General features: G+C 39.6%; 4 protein-coding genes across 4 annotated transcripts; 2 read left to right on the forward strand and 2 right to left on the reverse strand.

Moving 5' to 3' along the window:
* The first annotated feature begins 1,490 nt into the window (after positions 1-1,490).
* On the forward strand, positions 1,491-3,261 carry LOC140760325 (U-box domain-containing protein 39-like). Its single transcript, XM_073097247.1, has one exon. It carries the CDS (start codon positions 1,552-1,554, stop codon positions 3,106-3,108), a length of 1,557 nt encoding a protein of 518 aa, XP_072953348.1. The 5' UTR covers positions 1,491-1,551; the 3' UTR covers positions 3,109-3,261.
* Positions 3,262-4,178: 917 nt separating this feature from the next.
* On the forward strand, positions 4,179-5,806 carry LOC140760326 (U-box domain-containing protein 39-like). The gene has a single exon (XM_073097248.1). It carries the CDS (start codon positions 4,287-4,289, stop codon positions 5,619-5,621), a length of 1,335 nt encoding a protein of 444 aa, XP_072953349.1. The 5' UTR covers positions 4,179-4,286; the 3' UTR covers positions 5,622-5,806.
* Positions 5,807-10,553: 4,747 nt separating this feature from the next.
* LOC140760231 (uncharacterized) lies at positions 10,554-12,441 on the reverse strand. Its single transcript, XM_073097097.1, has 6 exons — positions 12,216-12,441; positions 11,803-11,838; positions 11,493-11,694; positions 11,176-11,254; positions 10,935-11,052; positions 10,554-10,794 (listed from the first exon to the last, which is right to left on the reverse strand). Exons 1-6 carry the CDS (start codon positions 12,386-12,388, stop codon positions 10,764-10,766), a joined length of 639 nt encoding a protein of 212 aa, XP_072953198.1. The 5' UTR covers positions 12,389-12,441; the 3' UTR covers positions 10,554-10,763.
* A 1,806-nt stretch (positions 12,442-14,247) lies between these two features.
* Positions 14,248-16,017, reverse strand: LOC140760201 (protein JINGUBANG-like). The gene is made up of 2 exons (XM_073097052.1): positions 15,220-16,017; positions 14,248-15,114 (listed from the first exon to the last, which is right to left on the reverse strand). The coding sequence occupies exons 1-2, from the start codon at positions 15,967-15,969 to the stop codon at positions 14,623-14,625; spliced, it is 1,242 nt and encodes a 413-aa protein (XP_072953153.1). The 5' UTR covers positions 15,970-16,017; the 3' UTR covers positions 14,248-14,622.
* Between the last annotated feature and the right edge of the window lie 954 nt (positions 16,018-16,971).

Raw genomic sequence — 16,971 nt, forward strand, 5'->3', positions numbered from 1 at the left:
TTCCTTGCCTTCAAATGTTTAACAATGTATCACAGAGCAGAGCAAAAGCTTTAATAAAACTTAGTTTGATTGAGCTGAAAGTGTTGTATTTTGGTAGCATATTGCCATCCCACAGGCTTTTCTTATCTTAAAGCATGAGAAAAGTCTGGATCTAGATTGTTATTTTTCTTTTTCGTACAATTCTCGTTGTTCCTTTGTCAACATTTCCTAATTTCCTTGTTAACATATTTAGAGGTTGAAATAATCCTAATGGTGATGAAACATCAATGGTGAAAAATCCTTTCTCCGCACAAAATCAAGTCTGAAATGGTCAAACAGATTAAAAAATTGATGGAGAATTATCCAAATCTGATGAATAAAGTACATAATTCCTCAATCTTTAGGTCGATGTCAGGTTGGGCCTCAAGCCGTCTTTATCATCTATATCTTTCAAGAGAAGCGCAGTGATTCACTCATCTGAGCTCTTAATTTAAAAGATAAAATGATACCGCAACTTCTAAATGCCTATTTGCATCTAAATTGTTGAGAAGAGCAATTGATTTTGAGGCTTTCAGCAAACTCTGTATCATACGCTAGTATAATCTGTCGAAAAAAAAAGAAAAAAAACTCTGCAGTGTTGTTGAGGAAACACAATACATAAAATAAGCTATAGAATAATTCCTTAATCCTTTATCAATCTTTTATACATGGATGTCAATGACTTGATTGGGACATCCATTACCCATTTAAACATTTCGCCAAAACATGGCTTGCATGCCTGTGACTAAACCCAATAATGACCACCATTTAAGTAAGCTTCTCTATGATTTCATGTGGCTAATTAATTCCATCAAATTAGACAGCTTACACTAGTCTATTGTCCAAAGCTAGCTGTCTCAAGATGTGAGATCCAAGTTATTTCTTAATTTCGTTACAACAAGTGAATCTTTTGAATGAGTCAAGATCAAAACATCTCAGCATTTGCAACCATTCATCACTTCATCATAACAAGGGCCCATGCATTGTAGTCTTTCATTTTTATCTTTTAGCCGGGCTTCTCTGCAATTGCAACTTTGATAATAGAGGATAATTTCTCATGATTTTAGGTATGCATGTTTAGCATGAGTTTGACTTGATGACAAATTGATTAGTAATAATAAGATTGTGGTCCAGAAAAAATAGCATAACAAACAGCGCCTATAAGATTAAAAATTCAACACCAACCTTCTGACCAAAAACCAGAGGTCATGTAGAAATATCAGCATTTATTGAGCAATTATTTAAACATATGAAAGAATATGCACATAGATTAAAACCTTTTTTTCTTTTCTTTTCTTTTTCATTAATAAAATCAACATAGAGTCTTAGAACTGAAAAGGGAAACAAAATGAACATCGAAATAGTACCTGATTTCTAAGCTTTACGTTTTCACTTTCAGCCTTCTCTTTTTGCGTTTTAGTCCCTCTTCAGTCTTCAGTCTTCCCCTTAAGAATCAAACACAGTAGAGGGAGGGAGTTAGAATAAATGGTCTTCCTCTATAGACAGACAGAAGAAGGCTAAGAAGTCACACCAATGGGAACGGGGAGGCCGCGTTGGAAGCTGACCTCGAGCCCGCGGAATTCGCCTTCGCCATCGACCTCTCCGTCTTCCTCTTTCGTCACCAGCGAGCCCCCGGCGGAGTTCCTCTGCCCCATCTCCGGCTCCCTCATGGCTGACCCCGTCATCGTCCCCTCCGGCGACACGTTCGAGCGCAGCTGCATCCAAGCCTGCGCCAGCCTCTCCTTCACTCCTCCCTCCCTCTCCTCCTCCTCCTCCCATTCCTTGTCCTCCTCCCCTCTCTTCCTCATCCCCAACGTCGCCCTCAGGACCTCCATCTTGAACTGGTGCGACCAATTCCACCTCCCTCGCCCCACCCCGCTCTCCCCCGCCACCGCTCACGACATCGTCCGCCGCCTCATCCCGCAAAAGGAAGCCCCGAAGGAGACGCCCTCCCCTATTGCCCCTCCCCCCTTCTCCGTTCGGAAGAAGAAGGAGGAGAGTATTCCCTATCTCTCTCCGCCTACTTCTACTAGATCTAATAAATTTCCTTCTTCTTCTTCTGTGGAGGATGAGGAGTACATGTTCAACAAGTTGATCAGCTCTGAAGAGGAATCCGAGCAGGAAGAGGCGGCGGCCTCGCTTCGGCAAGCCACTCGGGAGGGCCGGGAGCGGCGGGTCTCTTTGTGTACTCCGCGGTTACTTGCCGCGCTCCGCCCGATGCTCCTCTCCCGTAACGCCGCGATCCAGACCAATGCCGCCGCGGTGGTGGTGAACCTTTCCCTGGAGGCTTCGAATAAGGCCAAGATCGTCCGGTCCGGCGCCGTCTCCCCGCTCATCGAGGTGCTGAAGAGCGGGAACCCAGAGGCGCGAGACAACGCCGCCGGCGCGATCTATAGCTTGGCTCTGGAGGACGAGAACCGCGCCACGATCGGGGTGCTCGGCGCGATCCCGCCGCTGATCCAGCTCCTGGCGAGCGGATCCGACGGCTACCGCGCGCGCCGCGACGCCGGGATGGCGCTCCACCACGTGTCCCTCGCCGGGATGAACCAACCCAAGATCGCTAAGACACCCGGGGCCGTGAGGTCCCTGCTCACTGTGATGGCAGCACGGGACGCCGCGGCACCGGCGGAGGCGGCGGCGCTGCGGCGGCTGGCGATGATGGTGGTCGCAAACCTCGCTGTGTGCGCGGAGGGGAGGGCGGCGCTGATGGACGGCGGCGCAGTGGCGGCGGTGGTGGATGCCATGAGGGAGGGGACGGCGTCGAAGGGGACGGCGGAGGAGGAGTACTGCCTCTCGGCGCTGTACAGGATGAGTCGGGGGAGCCTGAGGTTCCGGGGGCTGGCGAGGGCGGCGGGTGCGGAGAGGGTGCTGATGAGGGTGGCGGAGGAGAGCGTCGGCGGCGGGGGAGGGGGAGGAGTGAGGAGGGAGACAGCAAGGAAGACGCTGAGGGCGATGAAAGGGGAGGACGATGCGGTCGGCTTCGGAGATGAGTACGACGACGGGAGCGTGGTTTCCGAGGGGTTGATGTCATTCCCGATGCGGTACAGGGATTACGGTGCTTCCTCCGGTTCCAACACCGCGCAGTTCTGATCACTGTAATTTTTAGTGTTTTTTTATTCCTTTTTTCCTTTTGGATTTTATGGCATATTTGTTTTTACATTATATTTGGTTTATGAATTTGTCGAGCATATTGTGATAATTTGTAATTATTTGGAAGTGGAAATGGAATCTCTCCGTCTCTAATTCTTATCATTTTTTCCGAAATTTAAAGAAATTTTTTTTTGATTTAAGGATTATATTGAGGTTAATGAGATGTTTTGTACTCCAAACTTTCCATCTTTCTACTTCTTCTTCCCCCTATTCCTATATCTTGAATCCTTCCTTTCCTTTCCTGCACGTTATTGAGGAAATACTCGAAAGTCAAACCTGCAATTTTATTACTTTATTATATCCTGATAGTACGTAAGCGTCAGGTTAATTCTCAAGATTATCTTTGGCTCTTGGATTCCAATAAGATGAATATAATACGGTTGACGTTAAGACTTTAATTAGTTATCGAGGGCTGGAAGTAAGAACTTCATTTTCCTGTGGTTCTCCTAATCGTTCTTTGCTCTTAGAGATTATTGTTATTAATGTTTAGTTGCGTCATGAAATGAACTCAGTTAGTAGTTGAAAATGGGAGCTTGGTTGTGCAATAGTCTTCCTCCTTAAAATGAATAAAATATAAATAACTTTTTATTTTCAAGTACAAAATGAGAGATTGACCCACAGCTTTGCTGGTACGTACGAATTGTCACGCCATCGTGAATAAGCTATAACTACTATCCATTCAAATGGTTGACTTTGACTATAGATATTTTTAAAAATTTTCTACCTTTTTTGTTATAAAATCTCACGAGCAAAGATTGACCAAAAATTAACTCTTCAGATTATTATTGTAGATTAGTTATTGAGTCTTATTTATTTATGAGGTCGTAAATTTAATTTTTCTTGTGAACATTAAAATTAGCTTTAATTTTTTTTAATATCATATATATATATATATATATATATAATTATTCGTGATTTAAGTTCATTTACGTCCCTATCTAACCTCTAAACTTATTTAAATCTAACCAACACGTAATTATAGAAAAGATAATCCCGAAATTAGACAAGTAAGACGAAGAAAAGGATTATACCTGGAGCTGTGAGGAACCCGCGCTTTTCCAAACCAATTCTATTCTTCCATCCCTCAAACCTCCAGACCTCGCCGTCGCCGTCAAGGAATGGATGACCCACCGAAGGAGTTCCTCTGCCCCATCTCGAACTCTCTCATGGCGGATCCCGTCATCATATCCTCTGGCGAGTCCTTCGATCGCCCCTGCATTCAAGCCTGCGTCGACCTCGACTTCATCCCTCTTTCCCTCTCCGACCCTAACTCTAACCCCAACCCTAATTCCCCTATCGTCCTCATCCCCAATACTCGCCTCAAGAACGCGATCCTGAACTGGTGCGAGCGCTCCGGCCACCCTCCCCCGCTTCCTCTCGCCCCACACGCTGCCCGCGAGATTGTCAGATCGTTCATGGCCCCAAGAACCGTCGGCACGAGGAGGAACCAAAAGGCCACCTCGACCGAAGAAGATTGCACTGAGGAGGAAATCCTAATCAAGTTAATGGACTCGATCCCTTCCGACCAAGAAGAGGCGATGATTTCCCTCCGCGAGGCAACGAGAGGCGGCCGCGAGCGGCGGCTCTCCCTCTGCACGCGGCGATTGCTCGAGGTGATCTCTCGTATCCTTTCCTCTCCCGACCCCGGCGTACAGATCAACGCCGCCGCCGCCATCGTGAACCTCTCGCTGGAGCCGGAGAACAAGGTGCGGATCGTCCGATCCGGCGTCGTGCCGCCTCTCGTCGCCGTGCTCAGAAGCGGTCACCCTGAGGCGCGCGACCACGCCGCCGGCGCGATCCACAGCCTCGCCGTCGCTGACGACAACCGCACCGTGATCGGTTTCCTCGGCGCGATCCAGCCGCTGCTCCAGCTCTTCTCCGACCCGGTCGAATCCCCGAGGACGCGCCGCGACGCTGGGATGGCTCTCTACTACCTTTCACTCGTGGGGAATAACAGATCCAAGCTCTCGATGATCCCGGGGACTGCGCAGATGATGCTGGACATGGCGGCGGGGGAGGACGCGGCAGTGGCGGGACTGAGGAGGCCGGCTGTGATGGTGTTGGCGAACCTGGCGGGCTGCAAGGAGGGGAGGGCGGCGCTGATGGACGGCGGGGCGGTGGCGGCGCTGGTGGCGGTCATGGCGGCGACGGCGGGTACGAAAGAGGAAGAGTACTGCCTGTCGGCGCTGCACGAGATGAGCAGGGGGAGCGTGAGGTTTCGGGGAATAGCGAGGATGGCGGGAGCGGAGAAGTTGCTGATGAAGGTGGCAGAGGAAGGAGGAGGGATGCGGAGCGATATGGCGAGGAAGACGCTTAGAGCTATGAGAGGGGAGGCGGAGGAGGAGGAATACGATAACGCAAGTATCGTATCGGACGGCTTAATGTCGATTCGGGGCCGGCACGGCAGGAATAATTTCTGGTATTCTCCCGATCACAACACCACCGAATTCTGACACAAGATGATGGTTTTCTTTTTCCCCATCTTGTTTGTGTTTATACAATTCGTTTTCATTTCTTTTTTTTCTTTTTTTTTGGGGGGGTTTGAATTGTTTGTACTTTGTTAAATGGATGGATTTGTGTAGCTCAAACCTTGTGGGATTCTCTTGATTAGAAAGAAATGGGATTGATGTTTGCTGCATAGTTTGTTCGTCAGATCTTCTTCTTCTTTTTTAAAGTGCTTTAAGCCTGTAATGAATGAATAAATCCTTATCAAACGTTGGAAAGGTTGCAGTAATGCTTTGCTTCATCTAAACTGGCTAATTTTGGATTGATTTTAATTTAGTTATATTAGTAGTTATAAATTTAGGATTTTATCTCTAATGATAACCTTATATGCATCTCTTAGATACACAAATTAGGTACCTTAAAGTATGATTAATAAGATCATTTTAAGATGAAATACTCTTGTAAAGATAGTGTGAAATTGAATTGGAGAAATAAGAAGTTAATTAGTTATAATTTATATCAAAACCTATGTAGCAAATTGAGGAAAGCAAATCTAAGCTTGCACGTTGGTGGAAGTTAAGAATAGAAGAATATATTGTAATTAATTTATTAACAAAAATTTTACTTAAAAGATGTGTATGCACTTAATTTATTTTATATAAAATTGGACCAAAACAAACAAACAAACATAAATAAATATTTATTTATAAGATATATTTATAAAATACAACCTTTTCATGTAGGATATTCTAATCATCTGTCTGGTCAAAGTTTGATACTCTGTATCTACAGCCGCAAATTGTTATACGGTATACTGATACTGATGGGTCGCTAGATCTAATTATTCTATTAATCATTTATTCTCTAAAGATTGTATTAAATTCAAAGGACGAGGAAGTCAAGAAGCAAATGCACAATAATATAGTCGAAGCAGTCACTAGGATTACTCTGCTTGTTTTGTTTTCCTTCTTCTTCTTTATTCCCAGCTGGCTCGATTCATACGATACTCGCACGACTCCTCTTCTTATAAAATGAAGAAGAAATTTGCTTTCTTGCTTACAGGAGAAGATGAAACTTTGAACGACAAGGCCATATTTATCTACAGCTAATGAGAGTTTCTCTTAATTTTATTTTATCAGATTATAATATTTTTAATTATAATTTTACCTTTAATTTAATTAAAGTTATTTCGTATATTATGCCAAAAATTATCTCTATATATATTTATATAACATCATAGATAACTATTATATAATTATTCTAGCTTAACTTACAATCAAATACTATATTTTTCTATGTTCTATAATAGAGGTACATGTCGAGTACTCATAGCTTAATTCTGTAATAAGACTACAAGTTTTAATATCCACTCTTTAAATTATATAATAAAGAACACATAAAAATATATTTGTGTTAATTTAGAAAAGATAAAAATAATTAAAAAAATAACTTTTTATTCAAGAGATTTCACCAGATTTAAGCCTGATTAAGTTTTAATCAGCATATTAAGACCACACAATCTTAGTTTCAAGTCACCCCCACGGCTACTGCTAAGCTAGTGTTCAAAATTCGAAAGGAGATAAAAACAAATGAGACTTGATTAGTTAACTGACACATTCCAAGAGGACAAGTTAGAGTTTGATTCGCAAAACGACCCAAATTCCAACAAGACAACTCCCATGCAGAGAAATCCGACCACGTCGTACAATTCCTGATGCCATTTTTAGCATCACCAATAATTCTCAACTAGATACTTCCTACTCCTCAAGTCCGAACACGATCTATTCATACGTCATGGTAAATAATGATATTCATGAACAACGAATGCATCTGTACTCAAAAGGGCTTACTGTTAAGTTACTAAGTGCTCCATTTCGGAATAATTTCACTTTATTTTAAGAGATTTATTTGTCATCTTCATTACCAAACCCATTAGAATATAATATAATCATAATAGACTTGGCAATATATTAGATTGATATAGGATGTTTTATTTGGTGATGTATTTATATTATATTAATTATGATGAATTATTTTTTTAACAGAGAATTCTGAAAGTAATTGTGAAATTAGATAAAATTTATATTTAATTTTTTAGACATATTTTCTATGTTTCTAAAATAAAAAACTAAATGTCATCTTTTTATTTCAACACTTAATCTTCCTTTTTCAACTAACACTAACTTTAAAATCTTAAAAAATATATATCTTTTTTATTTCAGAATAAATCCTCAATTCTATCCTAATTTTATTTTATTTTATTTTTTTCTTATTCCACAAACAAACAAGCTAATTATAAGGATGAGTAGATGGTGCTCAGAGAGTTTTATCTAATAATCTAACATAGTATATTCTATGCATATTTGAGAGAATAACAGGCAACTAAGACTTATATGTACATAGAAGAACTATCTATACTGCAATGATGAATAAATAACAATACACTAAGATTGGATTGATGAATTAATGGATACATTCAACAGCACCTAGTTTTCTGAAGACAAGACACTTGTATTAAAATATACTAAAGTTGCACAAGATTATTATCCCAGATAGTTGACAAGAAGCTAGGAAGTGTCATCAACCAAAGGAATCAATCATTCATTTACTTCATTATTCTACTCTCTAAGTTATATATGGCTGACAATGAAAGCATCAGTAGTTTAATTGACAAGAGGTGAAGAGCATCATAATATATAGAGAGTCATCCATGCCAGTTTATTTAGATCTGATGAGCATCATATATATTTTGAGAATTAGTACAGTGGATTAAAGGAATATTGTACCTCCTGCTCAATAAATACATATAGGATCATTCAAAAAGCTAGGGTTTGATAATTATTATCTCTACTTGGAATCCTAAGAATTTTTAATTCTTGTTTTAAAAAAAAAGGTTTATTATATTCATCTTCTCAATTGAAACTAGTGCTGTTATCGCGTGAGTGATGAGCAAGAAGACAGATCACAGTGAAAGAACTAACGATGAACATCTATTTCAATGAGGCATAACATTAAGATACTTAATATTGCAAACACAAACAAAGATCTAGATGCGAATCCAAATAATCCCAACGACACCATTAAATTCTTCGAAAGACAAAGATCTAGATGCAGACACCAATGGAGTCTTTCAGCAAGCACATATGGCGAGGGAGCGTGGTCGATAAACTTACTGTTATGTGCTCGAGAACGGATTCATTACTTCTCCTTTCACTAGGAGTAATAATATCACCAACCACGCAGTGGGAAGAAGAAGGAAGAGGCAATAGTAGGAAACCCCATTTCATTTATTCTCACACCCAGAACTCTTTAGAGATCTGGTCAGATCTACCAGTATATATGCGCAGGATCTCAAAACCCATGTAAGCCAAACAGATCCAAAGAAGAATCCATGTCACTAATCAACAAAATAGACAGCAAGAACCAAAGAAACAGATAGGATCATCATCCAATAGTCAAATAAATCCAAACAAGTGAAATAATTAGAATACATAGAAGCCATAGATAATAAATAGCAGGTACTACACTAGTTGTTCTCCTTCCATAGATGTAATCAGAAGGATCGATCGGACCAAGAAGCTTGATTCCCCAGAGGCATGCAGTTGAAGAGAGAGAAGGCAACCAATGATACTCTCTTTGACTTGCATGAAGGTGCTCACCAGTCACCACAAAGCCATCACCATAAACATCATCATCTCTTCTCTTCCATCCTCTTTATTCCTCCTCAGGATCTCAACCATCATCATGATCTCTGAGCTCCATCACTGGAATGGTGATGATGGTGAGAAGAAGAACATAGTAGTAGTGCAACTACTACTACTAATACTACTACTATTGGTGCATCACCTAGCTTGTCACAGGGAGGATTATGATGAGAACCCAAGACACCATGCTCATATGTCTTATAAATGATGTATATAAATTATGACAACAGTCTTGGTGACAGGCCCTGCCCAATGATGAAAATCTTATGGTACACATTAATTTCCCTGTGCTGCTTGAGTTAAAAAAAAACAACTTGGATAGGTGGGCAAAAGTTACTTCGAGTGATTTCGAGTGAGATGCTACTGTGATCTGGCAGCCCAGTCAAGAGCTGCCAGGTGCTAAGATTGTTAGAAATTAATATTTAGAGTTAGAGAATAAACTCGTGACCTTAGGAACAAAAAAAAAAAACTAATATGATACTATGTTAAATAATCAGCTTAAACAGTAAAATTAGGGTTACGTAGGTGTCGACGTGACCCATGATATAAAGAGATAAGCATAAAGGATATTATAGTAAATCTATACAGTCTCGGAACTATATTTATTTATTTTTTAACCTTGAACTCTTTCTTGGAACATTGCATAAAGATCAATCAATGTAATATAATATAATACTAGACAAAATGTGATGTAGAAGATACAACTAAGGAAGAAGAAAAGAAAAGAAAAGAAAAAATTGTGTAGTGCCTCTCTCTGCGTATCTAACAAATGATACAAAATTAGTGATTATTCCAAAGGAATTTAGTGATTTATCTTCAGGGATTTGAGAGATTTGATGTTTTCTTTTAATCTAACGATCCCCAATAGAATCAGAACGGATTCTTATAGAGCCTAATACAAAGCTTTTACTGGGTGCCCAAAAATGATACCAAGGATGAGATGCTGAACTCTATGAACACACCTAAACCAATCTAGCCTAGGATTTCTGGTCATGAAAGAAAGTGAGCTTGCGAAGACAATCTTCGAGAAAATTATAAAAAAAATCAAGCATGAGCTTATTAGAGAGTCCAATTTTCCCTGTTAAATCTGTAACCAGAGCAGAGAATCAGAAACCATGCAACAGATGATGCTTCACATACACATGAAAAATTCGCCATCTTCATCGGTACGTAGTAAAGGAATCTCAAAGAAGAAAAGAATCAGGAAAAGATACTATGGCAAGTTTGGATCGACAATTTATACAAAGCGCATGAACCTTTCCAAACCATGAGATTTATTGCCAACTTCAACTGATAAGTTCAGAGAGAAGATTCAATTATAATGACCAACAGATAGTAATATTTACAAGATAAACACACAATATTTTCCACTGCTTGTACAGAGAGAAGATTCACATGTATAAGGCTGGGCTGGTTGAGCTTGCTACTAGAGATTCACGCTCGACTTCATGTCATGGATATCAAAGGAAGCTGGCCCCTGTGTATTAAGAGGTCCCCATTTAAGGGGAAGTGCATTAGCTATAGTCTATAGATTGAAGATGATGCAATAAACCAGAATCCACATTGCAACAAATTCTATATTTCAGATTTATTATATACACAGACATGACTACTCACGTTCCAAGATTCAGGTACTGAGCTGGAGATATAGGTTTGGCACCACCAAACCAGTCAATCAAGAATATATTCTCAATATCTAATTTGAATATCTGGAAGTCGTGATCTTCCGGCCAATCTACACCCACCATTAACAAGAGCAGTTACTCAGAGAGATTTTGTTTCAGCTTGTGTTTCTGACTTATCCAAACAAATTAAAGTTGCTTGAAAGAATAAAATCGATGTAAGATTTACTACATACCTTCCATTTCTGAATGCTTGGAAAATAATGCCCGTCGAGCGAATTCTGCTTCGGCTGACTGGTTGTCGACCAATTTCAACTGTAAGAGTAAAATTAGAAGAACAGATAGATTACGCTGCCAGAAGGATATACAATATCCAAAAGTATGAGGATGAAAACTCGAACAATGCTGTATAACCAAACAGATGTAAATAATTTCTCCAGAATGAGACTACCTAAACAACATCTCAACGATCATTTTCGTAATTACACAAGATGTATGCTGAATCTGAAAGACAAACTCAAAACAAACCTATACTGATGACATAACAATGTACCTTTCCTGTAAGTGTAAGTTTTGCACAAGTGGGGTTCTCAGGGTCTCTCTTGCCGCAGGTTCCTAGAGGGAACTCGCTAAGAGTGAACGATGACCTTTCATCCTCTAATGCATTCCTTGCAGTGGGATCTAGTGTTGTCAAATAAAAGTAGGGGATGCCGCGTCCTTGGCCAGGTAATCCATCACTATATGAAACAACATTCCTATACACACCAAAAAAATTATAAAAGAAAAACATCACTATAGGATACAACCATTTATTCCAATTTATCAAAAGATGCAGCTCTACACGATGAGGAAAGAAGGAGTACCCAAACGGAGCTCCTCCTAAATCATTTGAGATGGTGCTGCAAAACAAGGGAAAGGACATCTCAGGAATTTGCAGAACTAATACCGAAAGAATCAAGATAATTGTTCCATTTCACATGGTTGCATCATAATTAATCCTGAAATTTAGGAATTGGCATTTTCTTAAGAAGCAATCTTTCAATTCTACAATTCTGTTACGATTAGCTTCGGGTTAACTTGTCAATTGATTGTCGTTTATAAGAAAGATCTCAACTTTATAATTCCAAATGCCACTACCCTTTCAATCTATTCTACCATCATTAATCAATCCATCTTTCCTAACAAAGACACCAACATATCACTGAGATCCAACAATAGTACTAAATTTAACCAATCAAAACGGACGGGAGAAACAGACAAAGGAAAAGGGGAAGACCTGAGGACGCCCCAGGAGTTCTCGGCCGCGAGCCAGCGAGCGGTGGCCGCGGCGTCGGAGGGCTTGGGCTTAGGTGGTAGGAGAGGGCGGCCGGCGGCGGAGACGGAGGAGATGAGGAGTATGCAAGAGAGGAGAGCAAAGCAGACGATAAGATGAAGCGAGGAAGACGACATTTTTTGGTACCTCTCCCTCTCTCTCTCTCACCTGGACTTCTCAGGCCGATGATTGGTAGCGCCCACAGCAATGATATATTTGGTCCTTTTTTTGCTAAAGTTACACTAAGACCCCGAATAATTTGGCTATTCTCAATTAGCCCCCTTTTATTTGAAGAGTAGTCCAATACTCCTATTAGCCTCCGTTAATACGAATAATAATTAACCATCCTAATAATTACACTCTAAATATAAATACTATTTATTAATATTATATTTTATACGACACACTAACCTAATTACTAATTTACTCTTAAAATTCATCCCATTAATTCACTTTATATTAAATCAAAGAGTATTCATGATAATTTTATAAAAAACAAAATATATTTTTCTATATTTTTTCAATTTATATCAAATTAAAAATAATTATTATACTATATTTTAAAATAAGTGTGAATTTAAGAGAAAATATTTACAAAAACTAAAGAGTTTATTTTGAGAATAAAAAAAAAGAATACATATTTTAAAATTAATATTACTTTTAATATTAACAATGTGAGAATAATATCAAACAATAATTTTATCCTCAACTTTTTTTTTTAAATGTGGGTAAAAGGTATCTCTTAAAATTGATCGTATCATAGTCGTATATTACTTTTTAATAAAATTTAATAGATAATTAATAAAATTGATGTTTTAAACATTTTTTTATAGTTAATGAGATTAATGTGTCACAAAAATAAATTAACCAGATTCAGATGAAAACGGGGAACAATTCATGGAGTCGGTATTATTATCTCCAATTTTTTAGATAAATAATAGATGACACTTTATATTTTTATAATATTATAAATAAAGTCCTCTTATGATATTATATATATATATATATGTTGTGAGTCGGGCTCAGGCTTAGGTGAGTTTATTTGTAGAGATGGTGGTAGCAGTTTGGTAGTAAATTTAATGAAGATTATGAGATCTATACGATTAGAGTGGAAGGGATAATAGCGATAATGATGGCAAAAGGTAGATCTATGTTTTTAGACAAGAAGGGAGAGAAGATGGTCGGCCCTAAAGAAGAAAAAGGATCGACGAATAAGAAAGGAGGAGTTAGCCGGCAGTTTAAGAGAGGAGGGAGAAGATGGTCGGTTCTACTAGACTAGAGGGATTAGTAGTTGAGAAGGAAGAAAATTGTATCGGTCTTAAATCAAAAGAGAAGATTAAGAGAGACGAGGTACAAGATGATAGAAATATCAATATCTTTTTTTCTAATCTCAAAATGACTATTTTCCACATATTTATAGGTTAAATAAAATTTAAAAATAATTAAAATTAACTCTAACACAATAATCTCCACGTTCGAACGCCATTGAACACACTCTTAGGTTCAGGTGTTCCAAACGTATGTGTATGTGAGGTGTTATTTGTAAAAGAAAATTTGTTTCTTTAATCATAAGAGAAAAAAATAAAACAGGTGGATATAGAAGTCGATCGCGGGCCGTTGTGGGTCAAATGAATTCGGCCCGTTTCAGCCTATATGAATATGGCCCAAATTTAGAGTACTTAATATGCTGTTTTTTTTTTTAAATAAAAAAAAAATCCTGGTCTACCATAGTTTGACTAACAATAAATATGATCTTAAATTATGATGAGGAGTAAATTCGAATGTCCAAAGGTAGTATAAGAATTTATTTATCATCGTAGCATCTAAACTTCAAAGTATATTATCTTACTCTAAGTTCCATTAGTGATATAATTACTCTCCCAATGTCTTGGAGGGAAAATGTTTAAGTTAGGCAGGCATTTCTTTTAATTTTTAATTTTTAATTTGTTGGTTTAAGGTTAGGCAGAGAAAGAAATTGAATAACATAGAACACAAGATGCCAAGCTGCAATGTGTATAGATTTTTGGCCCTCCTTGGACTCACCTTGTTGGTCATTTGTACATTAATTTGGTAAGTGGGGTCAAATACATCATGGGCTTTGGAAGAAGATTAGGTTTAGGCAGGCCTGCCTGCTTGCCTACTTCACAACCTTTCTCTTTTATAATAGAAAATTAAAATTATATTAATAATTAGCGACCATGATTATAGATTAAATACATTCGTCAGCATCAACATCAACATCTACATCAATGGCAACCAAAAGTAATATAAAAGGTTAGAAATGGGAGATGAGGCCCTTTTTTTTCCACGTACAGCCATAACCTATAATTCTAATCCTATGCTTGGAAGTCAAAGAGTTATTAGCTGAAATTTAACTCACCTGGAAAGATGGAACTAAGAGTTTCCAAACCTTTACATCACAATCCATCCCTCCACTGCAAACAAAATATGCACTGTTGGTCTCATGACCAGAAGAGCCATCGGTGTAGAAATCAGCAGCAGCTCCAGCCACTGCCAAGCTCTTGATGGCTCCTCCATGGCCTTCTAAGACTGCTAAGCAAGAGTAGCCCTTGTCTTCTCCCCTCCTCCATAGTCTCACAGTTCTGTCTGCCGAGCCACTGCAAACTAATTCTCCGGCCGTCGCCAGGCAGAGGATAGCCTTTTTGTGGCCTCTGAGCACCCCGGTGGCCGCCATTTGTCCACCGCAGCCGCGGCCTTCCCAGACTATGACCGACCGGTCGCAGGCGCCTGAGTAGAGCACAAAGCTGTCGGGGCTCAGCGCTAGCGCATTCACTGCCGACCTGTGCTGCTCCAATGTGGATACCAAGGAGTGTTTCCTCTCTCCGTGGGGCTGCTTCCATACCTTCCCATTAACAGAAAGTAATTTAATAAGGTTTTAGAGTTTTTATTTTTAATTATTAGAGAAACTAATAAATTATATCTTAGCGAGCTATGTGAATTGACGCACCTTGATTTTAGTGTCGGCCGAGCCGGTGTAGACATAACCATCGCGGGAGACGGCAACCGCGTTTATCGCGTCGTCGTGCGCGGCGCCGACCGACTCCATGCACCGGAAGTCAGACGTCCGCCAGACCTTGAGGGTGCGGTCCCACGAGACGGAGTAGAGAAACACGGCGTCGTGCGAGAGGGCGAGGGCGGAGACGGCGTCGACGTGGTGCACCCACGTGCACCTCTTGTGCCGCCGCACCTCGACGTACTTCTCCGGGGACGCCAGGCTCAGAATCCGGTCCGTCACCGTCGGCAACACCGCGAGCAACTTACCCTTCCTCTTCCCGCCGATCCGCCACACTCGGATCTTGTGGTCTTGATGGGAGGAGAACAGATAATTGCCATTCGAGACGAGTAGGGACTTGATTGGACTTTTGGTAACTGCGACCGTGGAACTCGAGGGCCCATCTTGGAGCGGAGCCGGTTCTAAGGGTATGGGTAATTGCCATAGTCTGATCTGCTTGTCGGAGGAGCCGGTGTACAAGGAGTTCCCATGGATGGCCAGAGAGGAGATGTAGGAGGAGTGGCCTTTGAGGGTGGTGACGCATTGATGGATTGATGATGGTGGTGAGCTTGGGATTTGGTAGTCTAAGGAGGGGAGAGGGAGGCTTGGTTGGGAGGATAAAGATAAAGATTTGGAGAGTCGAGTAGTGTCGGGTTTCTTGGTTGTGTGATCATAAGATAAGGCGGAAGGTGTAATGTCGTCCATTTTAGAGAGAGAGAGAGAGAAAGAGAGATGGGCTAGAGAATAGGTGATAAGGGAGATGGTACTTTATACATATATATATATATATATATATATATATATATATATATATATATATATGAGCTGTTAGGTAATCACTATCAGCAGGAAAGTCTAAGTATGATAATTAAATAGCTTTCAAAGTCTTGAGATTGCCTGTCTCATTTAACTAGTTAGTATTAAAATAATTTGTCTTGTTTAGTTCTTGGATAAGATTTTTTCAAGAATAATTTTATGGGCATATCTTAAATATAAAATATAATGATTATTTTAAATAAATTTATGTTCGATTATTAAACTGTAAATAAGTATGTTAACTATATATAATATAAATTTTATTTAAAGAACGTAAATAATTTTGTCACGCTAATTTATTAGTTATAAGATTTTATACATAATTTATCGCGTAACTTGATTTATATAATTAAAATTATGATAAGTGAGTGTTTGATAATAAATTAAAATTAATTTATAATTAAGTATCTTTTTATGCAGGAACTAAACGCCATCAATCTTTGGATAGGCATATGTGAATTAAGGAGAAATGCATTTGGCCATTTGCATGCCCATTAAGATATCATTATCAGTTAGTAGCAGAAGCTGGACACTATGGATGCAAATCACCGTCCAAACCCTACCACTGAGGCAACTGTATTGCGTGCAGTGAATTTAACCCCACACGGCTTCTTTCATTCATTCTTTCTTTTTTTTCTTCTTTTTTTTTCTTTCTTTCTAGATCCAATCCACTAGACCTTTTCCTTACCACTTTCCAGCATTTAGATTCCTTCAACGCAAAGGTGATCTTGTAATGATATTGATCCAAACTCTACTATATGCTCACCTTCACCTTTGCCCAATCTTGCAACCGTCGTTCTACTTAGATATTTCCAGTACTCACTCTGCAGCTGAGTAGACCCTCAAAATGGTAGTAGTTGGATCCTGTACTCCAAGTTGATCATCTCTAGC

The sequence above is a fragment of the Typha angustifolia genome, chromosome 5 (genome assembly GCF_048772165.1).
Source record: "Typha angustifolia cultivar Huaian chromosome 5, ASM4877216v1, whole genome shotgun sequence".
In the NCBI taxonomy this organism is placed as follows: Eukaryota; Viridiplantae; Streptophyta; class Magnoliopsida; order Poales; family Typhaceae; genus Typha; species Typha angustifolia.